Genomic DNA, 16,579 nt, shown 5'->3' on the forward strand with positions numbered 1-16,579 from the left:
AACTAGAGAAAATGGAAGGAGAAAACTTCTGTTATTTCAGCTCATGTTAACTATTTGTAATCACAGTGGGAACAAACATTATTTTCCTATTGCTCCTTACCTGTCATTTGAACTTACTGATTTATTTTCCAATAATTGGCAACTAACTGCAAGTGATGAGTAGTCTGCATCATTGTCCTCCTTGTCCTGTGGTGGTCTGGTGTGAAGATCTTTGTATGATGAAGCAGAAGCAGGTTAGCTTTAGCCAGGCTGTTCGACTATTGTAGTCATTAACACCACATGATAATGGTGGTATGTTCAAGAGCATCAAACTGCACAGATTTGTCATTGTAACTAATGATGTCCTTAATCATGACTTCTCTGAGCTGAAAAGTATCAGTGTGCCAGTAATCCAAGCATAAAATAAAAGCCTGCATTTTGAAGTACTTGGAGAGCCTTGTGAGACTTCTGCATCTCCAGACACATAATGAAATTGGGCAGTGTTCTCTGGCAACTTTGCATTATTCCTTTAAAAACATCTATTCTTATCTGAAGCATTGTTCTACAGCCAAACTTCGGAAAGGTTTTTTAGTTTGCATTTTTCTGCCCTAGATTAATTCTTTTCATATGGAACTTTTAATGTTGGATTTAAAACTCAGTGTTAGCCTTCCCTTACTTTTTTTTTATATTGCATCAAATCTGGATTTTCTCTAAATAAAAATATATTTGTTGTGTAAATAGCTTACAGAAACTTGGAAATAAAGTACTGAAATGTTCGAGCTAATTAGAAATATTTCTAAGTCTAGTATAGAACTGACAAAATTGCACTTTTGCTGGAGTATTTTAAAGTGTGATGCTGGTTTTCACTGGCTAAACATTGCTCTTACCATACGTGATGTGCAACAGTGGTGACTGTAGATGAGAAATAGTCTGTTTGCAATAAACAGTTACTTCTTTAAAATGGGAAAGCTTGGATTTAGCAACTGATGGGCAATATGCTGGTCTGCTGTACAGCTTTATTATACAGTAGAAGAGAAAACCCATATATTGTCACAAAGGCATTATGTTCAATCTGTCTGGGACTTATTTAGCAAGTAAGAATGTTAATTTAGTGTATACCGGCTAAGATAACTAGTTGTCTGGGGGGTCAAGGTACTGACTTCAGAGGCATTTCTGAACAAAGATGTTGCAGTTGGTGGGTGGATGGCACTGGTCTCAGCTGTTGTATGAGCTTGCATAAATAGTATCATCTCCACTTTAATCTTTCGGGTGTTCAGAGGTAGTGTGCATATTTCTGTTTAACCCCTGGACACTTGCTGGCATGCGTGACCCTTTAACAATTCCTATCCCTCTGTCCATCCCTGGCACCTTGGCTCCAAACAGTCTGGGAGGGTAGCCTCTAATTTTGATGGTTTTTGTTAAGAACGTCTCTTTAACAAAAAGCGTTTTAATTTTGTCAGTATATAGTTTCTGTTGTGCTTGTTACAGTAGTGTATGGCACAATTCTGAAACACTTCTTGTATTTCCACTGTACGATATTTACTCTCCTTTGTGTGTAATTATCAGTTAAAAAAATATTAAAGCTGGTGATGATGGTTACTGGACTTTGGCATCAGGAAAAAAAGCTTTTTTTATTCCAAAAGACAACAACAAAAGCGGGGCCAGTGTGTTTCATAAAGGAAAGTTGGCTTTTAGGCTGTGTTTTAGGATGAGTATTTGATTTGCCTTACCTTAAATTTTGAGAAAGAAAAAGATAATTAAACCTTCAGTCTTCATGGATCTGTTTCTCCAAAATTAATGTGTCTTTTTCTCACCTATTTTTATATCACTTCAGAGACATTGTTCTACTAGAGTAGTTTTAAATGTTCTTTCTGAGGCTTGTGAATGTTGTGCTTTGGAAGGAAGTATCCAAAAGCTTTCAAGCATTGGAGCTTTCTGCATATTCCTCTCCTTTTTTGGTTTTTGGGTGTTTGTTTTGTTTGTTTGTTTGTTTTTTAATAGGGAAAAGGGAAATGATATAGTAGATGGTGTGTTGTAGTTGCTGGTTTTGAGTAGCTTTTATCACTTTTGCTGGTATAAATTTAATCATGATCAAATACCAACACGGTAAGTGTAGCAAATACAAAGAAGGACCAAAACAAACTTCACAGTGATTTGAACTATTAGATCAGTAAAAGTACGTGGAAACTGAATCTTCCCTGAAACTAATGCCTGTAAAGCTCTGTGCACAGGAAGAGAAAATAAACAGCAAGGCTGGGAAATGGATTGCAGTAAGTTTGTTTCCGTTTTGCAGTGATGATCGTAGAGGTGCTCGCTTTCATGTTGCTCAGATCCTTGAATTTCTTTTGTAAGGATGGAGCATGGTTGCTTCCAGAGATGGTTCACCCAAGGATCTATACTCCTGAAAGTTCGAGTTGTTCTAGTTTGTGTTAGAAGAAACTGAAGTAGTAGTCATGGAAATATGTTAAAATGGACAATGTAGGTGGTATTACGTTATTGGACATCTTTTAGTTATATTATTCCCCCTTATTTTCTTTATAGCAAACTTTGGCCTGTTCCATTTTAACGGCGTTGTTGAGCGAGTTCTCAAGTTCAAGTAAAACCAGCAACATTGGACTAAGCATGGAGTTCCATGGTAACTGTAAACGTGTATTTCAGGTAAATTAGTTCTGTATCAATATATGCTACTTGTCTTTCTAAAATTTAAACACTGAGAAACATAAGTCCCTTCTTGTGCCAGGTGCACGCCCATGTAGTGTGTACCTAACAGCATTTAATAGGACAAATATGATGTTGTAAATGCAGATACTGGCTACTTCAGGAAAATTGATCATGTATTTTTTTAAAAACTTGTATCAGGAAAGTGCAATCCCTTTTTGCCCATTTTATGAATGTAGAGCTACAGATCTTTATGCGGTTGGACTCTTTAATTCCTTGGCTACCAATTGCAAACAAAACGAATACTCTGTGGAACAATGATAGTCTTAAATATAGCTTTGGTTTAAAGCCAAGGAGAGCTATGTATTTAAAAATATTATTGCAGATGGTGTAGTCTGGTTGTCTCAGATGTATTGTTTGGCCAGGCAGAAATGTTTTTGTGAAGGCATTGCTTTAAACTGACTGTTGTGGAACAACTTACCAACTTTTCTTCGTGCCAAAGACCAACCCTCTCCTCCACCAGTTGTTAAAAACATATTAAGTTTTTCTTTTAATGACTAACATTTATGAGAAGATTTTTTTTTCTTATTCTTTACAAACACCATCTATTAATGCTGGCAAAAGGGGGGGGCGGTTCTGGCTAACTACTTCAGAATATTTTCTGTATTTTAATGAAAAATAGTGTGAAAACAGAACTCTTATCTTTAAAAAAGTATTTATTTTTAATCAACATTTTAATTAATTACTGAGAGACTCTTAATAATATATTGTGTTGGTCCTGACTGTAGGAGGACGATCTGCGGCAGATCTTCATGCTCACAGTAGAGGTACTTCAGGAATTCAGCAGACGTGAAAACCTCAATGCTCAGATGTCTTCAGTGTTTCAGCGTTACCTTGCACTAGCCAATCAGGTCTTAAGCTGGAACTTCCTTCCTCCAAATTATATCCTTTCAATGTCAGGCCCTTTATTTCAGCTGACTTGGGTCAATTCTACCAGGTGATAAGGAAAGTCTTTGTGAAGAGAAAAAAATGTAAAACTTATAAGCCTTATATTTAGTCCTTGATTTATGTTTTCTTCCATTAGTGCTCCTGACACCCCCATGCTTGCTAACAGAAGTTTACATACAGAAGCTGCTGTTACTCTTCATTAAAATTTTAAAGTATTTTATATAAAAAGCAAAACTTGTTAAGCAGAGCAGCCCCCAGTTATGGGTTGATGGTCTCTCTGGTTGGTGCAGGGGAGAGGAAAAGTTAGTTTTCTGCTTTAGTGCAGAACTAAATGGTGAGGTCTAAGCTCTGTTGAATTTTTATGTGGAGATCTGCTCTGTCCTACTTCTCTTCCTCTGAGAAAAGGAGGGAGCAGGTAAATGCCCTGTCATCTAGGAATGTACCTGCTCAACCGACTCCCCGTAAAAGAGCATGATCATATACTAGAACATGTAATAGATTCTCTTTGACCTGAAGAAAAAGTATTTGCTAGCTGAGAGAAGAAATGACATCTCCTTTTTTGGCAATACACAGGTGCCATTGATTCAATTTTGACATCTTTGTGATGTGTGCTGATTATGAAAGTCCAGACAAAGGTGGAGATGGAAAGTAGAGAAGGAAATGGGAAACAGAAAGAGTCTGAGGGAGAGAAATGAAAAGATACAAAAATGATTAGCCCAAAAAATTGACAGAATACTGTAGAAATAATCTGTATTTAACAGAGGGTTAAGACAGTGCTTGCAGTAAAACATTACAATGCCTCTTTTAATAGCTAGACTGTCTTTAAGATGCTCAGCAAACTTTCCAAGAGCCAAATATTTAAGCTGGCTTATAAACTTTTTCTTAAAACCTTTTGAAATTGCTGCGAAGTCATACATACTGCAGCAGTCTGGATGTTGCTTTCAAATCCACTGTAAAGGATTTTATTTGCTTTCCCAATTTGATGGTCAGGAGGCAATGCCTGTGTGTTTCTATTGTCTTTGGTTCCGTTCATTATGCAGTGGGCAGCCGGAGTGAAATTTATTTGAAATACTTATTTTGAATACCAGTTATATTGTCTTTATGGAAGGTGCCATGGATTAAAAGTAAATATCCCACTCCCTTTAATCACTGAAGTGATTTGACAGGGGTCCAGGGAGGAATTTAGTGCATGTGCCTACAAGACTGAGATGAGTGCAAGTATTGTGTCTTATAAAATTTTTTTGGAAGAGGTTTTGGGATTTCTAAGAATTCAAATAATGTGTGAACACTTTTTTTTCTTAGCTGTAATCTTACAGAGAAAGGAGATGCTCTTGTGTTAGGCAGTGGTGGGTAGAGATGGTTCCCTCTGCATTTTGGCCTTGTTCTGTGCAAACCTCTGATGTAGTCCCAAATAGTGATGTTAGAATTTGAAAGTGAAGGCTCTGTTTCTTCATGAGCATTTTATCCTAGGCTAAGGTTTGCAGTGGTGGAGCTAGATACATACAAGCAAAATGTAAAGCCTCAGTTATGTTAAAAGGAGTTACAGCTTTCATTTATAACTCTTTAGTATGAAGGGATTTAGTCTATAGGTGCTAGTAAATAAGTGTTAATTTAAATAGCTAAGTAAGCCATAGTACTGCTTAAGGTTAATAGTGTTTTCTAATACTTGGCCTACTTGAGATACTACAGCTGTTAAATGAATTCTGTCCACTTCTGGAGATCAGATGGACCTTTAATCTGAACCACCACAAGTGCTCTTACATGGCTCTATTTCAAATCTTTTCATAACTTCTGTTCCACTTGATACCATCTTTTTGTTTTCTACCGTTGGACATTTCATTTTGCTGTAAGAATTGCAGCACCAGCTTGGGTCTGCCCCCTCTGTATAGCAACCTGTTTTCACAGAATCACAGCATGTTAGGGATTGGAAGGGACCTCGAAAGGTCACAGAAGTTGGCATGGCTTTAACCATCCTTGAGAAATGTGGGTCTTAGCTGACAAAGATTCGAGGAGTGTTGAGGTTTACAGCACCATGTTGATTATATTGTAGCATAAATCTGTCTTCCTTATGAAGACTAGTTTAAAAGTAACTATTGACTGTTAGCTCATGGGCAGCGAAACTTAACTTGGCTGCCGTGTCTAAGTAGGTAGCACATTACATGAGAACATAAGAATTGCTATGTTGATTGATCAGTTGGTATCGTTTTGCTGTCCTCTTTCAGATCTTGACAGTACATATTCTGAAGCAGTGGGCATAAATTTAATACTCGAAGCATGGAGTAAAATGATCCATTGTATCTACAGATACATCTTTTTTTTCCTGTAGTTGGTATTTCCCCTGGCAAGATAGTATTGATTCTCAGTATTCCTTACAGCGTAACAGTAACCTGCAGTATTTGTATAGAATCTTCAGCAAGATTCTTGTATCTCCCAAAAAAGGAAGTAGTATAAATGTGCATTAACTCTACAGTAGCTGTTGCCAAGAGGCATATTATTTAAATCACAAAATTGTGAGAAATACATCAAAATATATAACTTCTCAAGAGTTCTTGTGATGTTACAGGATAACTTAGTATGTGTTGGATTGTTGGATGGGAAGTGCTGGCACCAATTATAAGAGAAGAATTGTAGTAAGTCTGTATTGTCTATTGCTAGCAAGAAGAGCTGGCATAAAAGATACATTCTGGAATAGCTGTCTCATTGGAGCAACAAAAGAAGAGAGGCTGGATCCTACCTACTTCTAAGCTGGAACTCAATAATTTTTTAGTCTCTTGGGATGTAGTGCTTGCAGTAGGAAGAGCAGGGCATGATGACCTCGGAGGCCTCCTTTTAATCATGTGCAGTTTCTTCCATTTCATTTTCTAACACACAGGCAATCATCTATTGTTATTTTTATCTGCTGCCTCAAGGTATTAGTTCACCTGGTGTTTGCAGATGCTTCGGAGGTTTTTGGCAGTACTGTTGGGAACAGCAATAGCATAGGATTCCTATTTTGCACTAAGAACATATGGCAGTCTGTTGTGGCATATTGCCTTCTGCAGAGTTTCTTTTTTGGTGCTGTTACAGCACCGTTAAATATTGTTTACCTGAATGGAACTAGTTTTAACTACATCTTTTCTTAAATTAATGTTTTGACTAATTAAGGAAGTGCAGGTGATCAGGACTAAGAGGCACAGCCCTCTCCTTTACAACAGTGGTTTCAAGGATCTCAATCCTAGTACATTGTGAGTGTCCAAAGTCTCCAGTTAAGGAGCTGAGTGTTGCTGGACTTCAGTGCACCTTGACATGGACATACAATATGTCCTTTGGAGTCAGGATGTGATTATAATTTATAGTCTTTTACCTCCAGAGGTGTTTCTCACTTCTTCTTGACTTTGAGATTTATATGTTTTGGCAGCCACCTTCTAATGGACTTTGGATGAATGTCCTCACATGCAAAAGTTCGAAATGTAAGATTTTTGTCCAGCTGTCTTGCATCTACAAAAAGGTACTTACCTGTCATTAGGAGTGTCATAGAACTACTTATCCCTTATTCATTAACATATATATATATATATATGAACTTTAGTTCTTTTGGATTTGGTGCCTCTACTTGCTTGAAGGCAAGCTGGCAAATTTTCAAGTGAATAGATGATTGGATTTAAAATAAAGGTTATGTAGACCTAATGGGATGCCTTCCACTAATGTGCATTGTTGCTGTTCCATTGAAATTAATGGTGTGATGCAACTGTATGAACTGAGTGAAGCTGTTGTCTGATCTGAAAACTTTTTTTTAAGTGTGTGTGTTCCTCAGCCACACGGTTAAAGAAACAAAGCTCTTCATGTCTCTGTTTTGAAAATATCTTTTAAACCTTAAGCTGGAATGAGACACCTTTCTGGGAGATCCTGTGAACCATATAGTACTGCAGACTTTCAAGATTAACTTGGTCCAACCCAGATTGGTAGCATCTGTTATGCATAATGGAAGTGCATGAAAAACAGACAGAATACTCCAGAAAACTTGAGGTTTGTTTTGAGGAACGATTCAAGTTGCCATTGCTGCTAAAAAATCATCCTGTCCTCGTACCTCCCATGAACATGATACTGAGCAGGAAACTACCTGGCTGAAAACTTAGCAGGTTGAGGTCCCCAGTTTGATTTGTTGCACAGCTACAGAAATGATTGAACATGTACCGAGGGGCAACAACACAGATTTCTTTCAGCAGCAGAGCTGCTTTCCTTAGGCCTTCTATTTGTTAGCAGCCTGGGATTATTCTGAATCTACTGCAGCAGTCTGTCCTTATCTGAAAGATAAAGGATTAGAGTACTATCCTGGCTATTGTTTAGGATATAAAGAAAAATGCAATGTAACTAAAATAACTGTATTTAAGAAAATGCGGAAGAGAGCTGCATTTTACTTTTACCAGACTTGCCATCTTAGGTGAAAACTGACCTGACTTTGAAATTTCTGATGTTTAGAAGTTATTTCTAGGGTACTATGTGATTTCTTGACAATCCCTTCTAGCAACTTTTTAAGACTAAGTTGGGCAAAACCAAGAAGATTGACAGTTCCCCTGAATTTGGTCATAACTGCACTAAACATGTTTGTATTGATACTGAATTTTTTAACAATTACTATTTCATCATTTGGGTTTTCCTGAATAATTTCTTAAGTCAGCTTGCAGTGTAAGAGCATCTTAAAAGCATTAATATCAGAAGAGGAAAAAGAGACCAGTAATGATGCTTTTTGTGAAGGGAAACTGATAAAATATATAGGTTTTTCCTCTTTTGCTCTCTTGCCCCACTAGTTTTAAGTTTCCAGTTTTGCAGTGCTTTGTCATCAGCTTCCTAGATGTGAGCCACTATATAGTGGAAAGGTGTGACTCTTGAGCTGCACCTGCATGGCAGTTACTTCTGCATAGGTGGTTTAAGTGTAAGTTAGGCTTTAAAGTGATCAGCTTGTATACTATTAGCTGTATAACCATAGCAGCAAAATGTAGCAGGAGCTGCAGAATCCGCTTGGGTGGTCAACATGAGACTTGGTACTGGCATGGTACGCTGCTAGCTGCTCCGGAACTGGCCAGCTTTAAAATTAGCTTGGGTCTTCCTGCACTTCCTACGCCTGTTGCTGCAATCTGTGTCCGGTGTCTCCAACACAAAGTGGTTGTTTTATTCTCGTGACAGTTAAGAATACTTGTCTTTAATGAACAAATATTTAAGCATAAGTTCCTTCTCCTGAATGCTGGATACGTTTGCTGAGACTGTAAGTTATAAAAGATTTGTGAAGCATTTCTCCATAGGGGGCAGCAAGCCTCTGCATCAGTTTGAGATAGTTGCTCCTAGACTCATACCATGTGCTTGACTGATTAGCTAGCAAGCCAGAGGAGGTCTTAAAAACCAAAATATCATCAGTATGTTGGCATTATAACACTGGGTGACAGATTTCCAAGCAGTTACCGTTCTAATGCAGTTTTTTATTTGTAAAATATAGGTCTGAGAATGACACAAAGCTCTCCAGAAATGTTCCAAACAACAAAGGTAAAGTGATTAAAGTAACTTTTAAGGAAGATATTTGGACCTTAGCACTCTGGGAGTTTTCCCACCATTTCTGAGTTGTTCTTCGCTCCTCTGGACAAATTTGTGAATGGAGGTCTGGCAGAAGAAATCTCAGCTTTGATTTTTGAGTTTCTAATTTACTGCTTTGTGGAAGGGTGAGCCTTGCCTCTCAAGAAAAAGACCATGAGATCCAGTCTCAGATACTGGGATTTGTGGGAGGTCCAGAAGTGGAACATTGTAATCCCTCGTGGCTGCCTTAGGGTATAAAATATTTTGATACTCATCTTCACTCCTCAGTCCCTTCCTGGGACAGAGGTAAAGAGTGGGAGGAAAACTGCACATTTCTTTATCTTTTCTTTTTTTAGTACATTCCTCTAAGAAGCATGAGACTTCAAATTTTTTTCTTTTACAATTTTTTACAATTTTAAAATAAAAAATTTATAATTTTAAAAAGATTCCTCTTATTTCTCCAGCTCACGAAATTAAACTAAACATAGAGCTTATGGCTACATACATAAATTTAGGCAAAGATAAAAGAAAATGTTTTGTGCATTATGGTCTTCTCTTCCTCTCTAGGCACTAATTAGTGAGCATATGAGCCTTATCATATATGAAAGCATCTATTCTTATGATTTTCTTGAGACATGTTATTGAATAATCTGTTCCAATTCAAGCAGAAGTTTCTGGTCTATGTAGGAATCAGTGTCAGAATTCTTGTGAAATGGGTGAAACATTGCTGTGCTTCTGGTAGTGGTTTCTTAGCTTGGATTTCCATGTCATCCGAAGTGAACTGCAGTGGGAGTTACTCATTCTTCAGTAGAATTCAGAATGTTACAAATGTTTGCATATATTACCAGAAGTGGTTTACAATTGTTTTTTGGGGTTTTTTTTTGTTTTTTGGGGTTTTTTTTTTAAAAAAAAGCCCTCCAGGATGTCATAGTAGACTAATCTATGCTTATCATAAATCTGTTATACCTTGAGTGTTACAAAAAAGCATTATACTAGTTCTGTACTTTTTGTTTCCTCATAAGTATGGAGACATGAATCAATTTTTGGTGATGAAGACTGCATTTGTCCTATGTACACCCATGTACTAGGTAATTTAGTGCTATCTTTTTCAGGTTTGGTATAACTGGGCTGCTGCTAATAAGACTGAACCGTAGCACAGAATAAGTTGAGGTATTTCATAGTAGAAGCGTCTCCGCAGCCAGCTTAGGCTAATGCTTGTGTGCATCTAGTTCATGATAGAAAATGGGTGTAAGATCTCCATGATACACATAATTAGTATTGTTCAGTGAACAGATAATTTACACACAAATCTGCTATTGTCACATGTGTCATCAGTCCGTTAGCATGAGAAACAGTACTAAAAATAACAGGATAGGGCTGCTAAATACTAAGGCTTGTTAAAATAGTGACAGCAAACTCCCTTCTTTCATTCCACGAGAAAAGTGTTATGTTGCTGGTCCCCTCCGTACTCAACCTAGTGAAGAGCAAACTGATTTTCAGTGATTGATAGTGTGTCTATGATCATCTTCTGATACTGGTGTATTTCCAAGCTGGTTGGAGAGTTACAGCAAAAGCCACTCTTGTCAATAAACAATTTTAAAGTACTGTTTTTTCTAAAACATTTCAAATTAAAAAAGATAGCTTAATGTGACTGATAAAATTAGTCTTAATTTGTAATTTTACTCCTGATAAAGGATGCTTGTGTGTGATAATTTCATCCCCCCTCGCCCTGCCTTTTTATTTTCATCTGGGAGGACTGAAGCATTTTTTGATGACTCAAGTGACACATATATTTCAGATGGAAGTAAAATAGACAATTCTGTGTTTTTTAGTTTTTCCCCCACTGAAATAATGCAGATCTGGTATGGTTAGACACACAGTGATAATTTTGAAAATGGTGAAACTGGTTTTGTTTTCACTAATGTGAAAAATCCTTGATTGTTCTTATGCCTTATAATGCACTGACAACAGTTCTGGACACGTACCATCAGTGAAGGTCCACTTGGTGCTGTGCTGTGGAAAAGTTGCTTTTTTGGAATATGATTCTACACGGTGGTGTTAGAAATTTCTGGTTTTGACAGAACTCGGAAGGCAAGTGTAGATAAACTAAAATTGTGCACACAGTCCTTCACATTAAACTAGATGTTTGCTTTATATAGATCTCTTAAACAAAACCCATCAAAAGTTAAGGGGTCTGCTTTCTTGAATTACACCATTGTGAAATTTATTTTCTTCTAGACATATCAATACTTTTTGATACATGTTTTTTATCATACCTGATGAGTTACATCACAAAAGTCAATACAGTTTATTATGAATAAGTAAATTACATGCAGCTGAGCATGCTTATTCTGATGGTTGGGTTAGAAAGGGATCAGAGAGGATAATGAAGGGTTTAAAAAAGACAAATGAAAGCCTAAAGTTGCTCAGTCAAAGCAGTTTTACTACTACTTGGATTGCGGGGTGTCACAGAAGAAAGCACTTTCAGAAATATTTGATAAACACTCTTCTGTGTGATCAGACTGACAAAGAATGTAACCTGCTTGTTTAAATGTTTTTGCTCATGTCTCTGTTTTTTCTGTACTAGAACATTTGCAGAATTCCATAAATTATTCCAAAACACATGGTAAGAACTGAAATGAGTACAGCAAAATCATGGCTTCCTGGAGCGTGCATTTTTCACGCACATCACTTAGAAGCATATGTTTTGTATGATGATGCCTTCTGGTGCCTTATGCTTTTGTTCTTCACAGCGTGATTAAAAAATGTAGATTAATGCAGGGCTAACATATCTGCATTCTGTGATGCATATTTGCCTGTTTAGAAAAATAGGATATAGATTTCAGTGAGCTATCTTTAGCCATCATAAGGCCTTTTTAAAAGCTGCCAGGAAAATTTTTTAGAAAATTATTTCCCATTTTGCATGAATTTTAACACCTGTTAATTGCGGTTGCTTTTTTCCCTTCTCGCTGTGTCACATTAGACACCCTGGTTATCAAAGTGATCGTATCACTATGGTATGTCTCATAATTATGATCAAACTGTTATCTAACATTCCTGGAGCATTCTTTTTTTCAATACTTAATACCTTTTATTCCTTGGCCTCATGCATGAATTATGCTGTGTATGTGAAGAGGCTTAAAGTTTGTTTCCATTACATTCTTTCTGAATGGATCCTGTTGTATCTAGGATTTTTTTAAAGCCAAGTAGGAATGTTATTGTTGACCTTGACACCAGATAACTGGGCAGACATTATATAGCTATGTTTGAATCCTCACAAAATGTGATGCTAAAGCCAACAGAATCCTGGCGCGAGACCCTCCTGGACAGCAGAGTTATGGAGCTTTTCTTTACAGTAAGTTTCTTTCTTCAACTTTCATAGTCCAGACCGCAGGGAAAGCAGCTCCTTCCTGCTCTAAAACTGTGTTGTTGGACTCTTCCTTTTGCATCAGGTAGGACTGATTCTGTTAACCCTTATCAAAGCAAACAGAAGTATTGTATGCAGAAGTATTGTATTTTTCCTAGGTTACTGAATATGTATTTTGCCTATAAATTGCTTTAAATTGATGACGATTAACAAAAGAAAAAGGTGTCTAGTTATCTAAGCTTTTGTACATTTAATTCTTCTGGACATGTACTCATCAAACGAAACCAAGCACAATGAGCAGTAGTAGAGTATATCTTTCAGATAAGGTATAACGGCTTTTGAAAAAGATCCAATGAACAATATGTGTTCGTGATCTTAAAGCATTTGCTCAATTGAACAGCTGAAAATAAGTAATGTAGTTGCAGTTTTCTAGCTAGTTTCAGCACACAGAATTCTGCATCTCTTTCCGCAGTACAAAGTGAATCCAAACAAGTTAAAACAGATTGAGTTAGGAGGGATGGGGAAGAGGAACAGTTGGGAAAGAGGAATGTAGTACTCAATTCCTGTAACTTAAAAAACCCATAATACTAGAACTGGATAAAACTGGTATTGTTTTATTTCTGCAACTGTTGGGAGGAGTTTGTAGTCATTGCTCAGCTAGGAGTTAACTGCAGCAGCAACATACTACCTTATAAATTAATTTACTATGCTATTTTATCTACTGTTACATCTCTTGGGACCTGAGAATTCAGCATTCTCAGGCTATTTTCATTTTTGCAAAGCAGAGAAATAATGTGCTCAAAACTTGAACAAAGTTGTTATTAGACAAAGTAAATGCAACTCTCCGGTGCTGCTTGAGAGTTGTCTGCTATATGTTTCGATACATGTCCTTTGTAGGATTTTTTTGATAAATTAGATGTTTAATTTTTTTTTTTTAACTGCAAATTTATCTGTTCCAGCAGTTTTGAAAAGGTGAAAAAATCACTAACAGAACTGTTAGCAGCTACGCACAATCTGAACAGCTGTCTAGACTATCCAGACAGTTGCTACTGTCAGCTGTGAACCTCCACATGCAAATAACTTTTTGGCTTACATATTAACCCTTCCTCGTTTAATAGTGTGAAGTTGTCAGAGTTAGATATCTGTTTCTTTGGTTGGTTTAAAATTACTTAATCATGATAAGAATAGTGTATTGAATAACATGCAGAATTGTTTTAATACATTTGCATTTTACTTAATAGCAACCAAAACTTGGCTGTATTGTATTATTGTTGAATGAATGCTAGCCAGGGCAGTATGCTGTCAGTTTTGGTTTTAGATTCCTGATTTGCAATGGTTGAGGCTTGTAGTATTAGTTTGCTATTTGAAGTAATGTAAGTGAATGATAGTAATTTATATTCATTTATCTGATCTGAGAAATTTTAATAACCTTGCAAAAGCTGGGAAGACTGCCATGCTAAAGAGAGAACCTTCAGTTCTAATCTCAGCCTAGTGTGGGATGTATATTAGGATGGGTATTTCTGTTGCGGGGTTTGTTTCTCCTGCTAGTTTGATCTTTCAGAGGTTAACTGTGCAGCAACTAGTTATGAGTTAAGTGAAGTTGCAACTATAATGCCACAGATAAATGGTTAGTGTTTTAACTGTACTTTTATGTATAATAATGCTGAAATAATTTAGCTAAATTTACTTCTGAGTGAAAAAGCTACCCTATAGTTATTGATTCAGTAAGTCTTATGTGAAAAAATAGGATGCACGAGACTAAGAAAATTCTTTAAATCCATACCTGACAATTAAAATAAGTATGTGGAAATACGATTACTGAAATAATAAGATTTTAATCTAGAAAATCTCATCTGCAAAAGTAATGACATAACAGTTTGCAGAAATGCGGGAAGATTACTGTTGGCCTTGTATAATGTAAGGGTGTTGCCAAGGAAGTGATGCATTAATTTTTGTATGTGTCTTCAGTGTTTACCTCTGCTAAAGAAGCATCTATATAATCTTGATTGAACTTGTTGACTAACTTTAGCAAGACTCCGTGGCCTAGGCATAGTTAGCATAATAGAGATGACTGTCATTATTGCTGTTTTTAGAAGGAGCAGTGTGTCTGACTGGCTGGCATCTGTTTCTCTCTTTAAGACATAACATTCAGTAGACAGTTCAATTTTCAACATGTAGGTGAGACTTAACTAAATGTGAATTTCAGTGAGTTAGTTCAAGGCTTGCGATTCTGTGAGCTGAGTCACAATCTTGACATTTACCGTGGTTTAGAGAGTTGTAGAAACCCTTGTGTTTCAGACTTGAATGGAAGTTGTAGTAAGCTTTTTTTGGTCTGTGCTCTTTTGGATTAAGAGCCATGTGACTGTTGTAAGAACACCCTATTTTCCGTGTATTATTAACCATCTCACTTCCTGAAAGGTACATCGAAAAATCAGAGAAGATACAGATATGGCCCAAGATTCATTACAGTGTCTGGCACAGCTGGCGTCTTTGCACGGGCCAGTCTTTCCCGATGAAGGTTCACAAGTTGATTACCTGGCACACTTCATTGAGGGATTACTGAATACTATCAACGGGTATGTATGCCTGCTCTCTAAATTTAGATGGCATCTTTTAATCTTTGCTTTGGACTGTAGCATATCTGTGTGGAGAACTGGTATGGCTTGCTTATTTCTGGGTATAATTTGTGCTTACTGCTGGATTACTGAAATTAAGAAAAGGCAGTTTAAAGTAGGTTGTGCTTAAGTAATACGACATAGATTTATTGATTGAAAAGGTATCAACAAAATCAATTCACTTTTGGCATTTTTCTTAATGGCAAAAAACTAACTACTATTTCTGTCTGTAGAATTGAAATAGAAGACTCTGAAGCAGTGGGAATTTCCAGTATTATCAGCAACCTGATAACCGTGTTTCCTCGCAATATTTTAACTGCCATTCCAAATGAACTCTTCTCTTCATTTGTTAACTGCCTTGCACACCTCACTTGTTCTTTTGGAAGAAGTGCTGCCTTGGAAGAAGTGGTAAGTATCTGATCTCAAATAGTAGGTAGTCTATTTTTGTTTCTGCCTGTTTGTGATAAGCATAAGTGACATGAGAATTTGGCTGTTTTATTAATAACTGTTGTGAATTCAGCAATTGTGTTCTAGGTATTTCTGAAATCACATCTGAGAAGATTTTATTTTTGTTTCAAACAACATAATGAACATAATTACACACTGTGTGCATCTTTCAGACTTTGTTTTGATTTAAAACACTTCTCATTTTCCTTTTAAAAAGAATAGATTAATTTAAAAATATTAAAATCTTTAAATATTGCTGACTTGCTCTCGTGGGACTTCTCTGAAAACTGTAGTAGATAATGAACAACCTACAGTCCTGAAATCTTAAAATGACTACATGAACATATGGACAGACCTAAACTTAACTGCTGTCACAAGTTCTGAGTCAGGAACGTCTGTTTTAAGTGAACGTAGCTGTTAAGATCAGTTGTTAGCCCCATATTTCTAAGCTGTTCACATCATGATTTCTTCATTGCTGGCACAGTTCAAATGGTAATTCTGTGTACAAATCTATCACAGTAATTCAGAGGATTTGTTTGTTTGTTTGTTTGTTTACTTCTTTCAAACTGTAAAGAGCAGTTGAGATAGTCCAAGTCATCTGCTTCTAAAAATTGCATTAAAAATAAAAACTTCTAAGGTGATCTAGTTTAAGGAAAAAGCCCATAAGAAGTAAGGCAAATAATCTTGCACTGGAGCTATTTGTGTGCAGTAGCTATTGATTTAAAATGAGACTATCAAGATATTAGCCGGTATTTCCCCATTATAATTAAAAAGTATTAATTTTTACCAGTTTTGCTATATTGACTGGGTTTAATTACCTGAGTTTGGAAATAATTACAGAAGTATTTAGTTATAAAGTTGATGGATATGTTTCTTTACCAGAGATCATAGGTGTGTTAATTAGCATTCATTGCAGAGCATTAGATCATGTCTTTGCTGCGAGGTTAAAACATATCACTTTCAAGTGTGTTTGTCTCAATAAAAAAAATTGGTGATTAAATTTAGAATCTAAAATACAGCT

The 16,579-nt window shown here is 36.5% G+C and overlaps 1 protein-coding gene across 1 annotated transcript in view; it reads left to right on the forward strand.

The window, feature by feature from the left end:
* XPO4 (exportin 4) overlaps positions 1 to 16,579 on the forward strand; it is a 52,152-nt gene that overhangs the window by 12,075 nt on the left and 23,498 nt on the right. The window contains exons 4-8 of the mRNA XM_010168149.1: positions 2,521 to 2,637; positions 3,426 to 3,579; positions 12,372 to 12,484; positions 14,915 to 15,072; positions 15,345 to 15,519. Coding sequence (XP_010166451.1) covers positions 2,521 to 2,637; positions 3,426 to 3,579; positions 12,372 to 12,484; positions 14,915 to 15,072; positions 15,345 to 15,519 — 717 coding nt within the window. The remainder of the gene's footprint in view (positions 1 to 2,520; positions 2,638 to 3,425; positions 3,580 to 12,371; positions 12,485 to 14,914; positions 15,073 to 15,344; positions 15,520 to 16,579) is intronic.

This window comes from Antrostomus carolinensis, unplaced genomic scaffold (genome assembly GCF_000700745.2).
Source record: "Antrostomus carolinensis isolate BGI_N321 unplaced genomic scaffold, ASM70074v2 scaffold4600, whole genome shotgun sequence".
Taxonomy (NCBI): domain Eukaryota; kingdom Metazoa; phylum Chordata; class Aves; order Caprimulgiformes; family Caprimulgidae; genus Antrostomus; species Antrostomus carolinensis.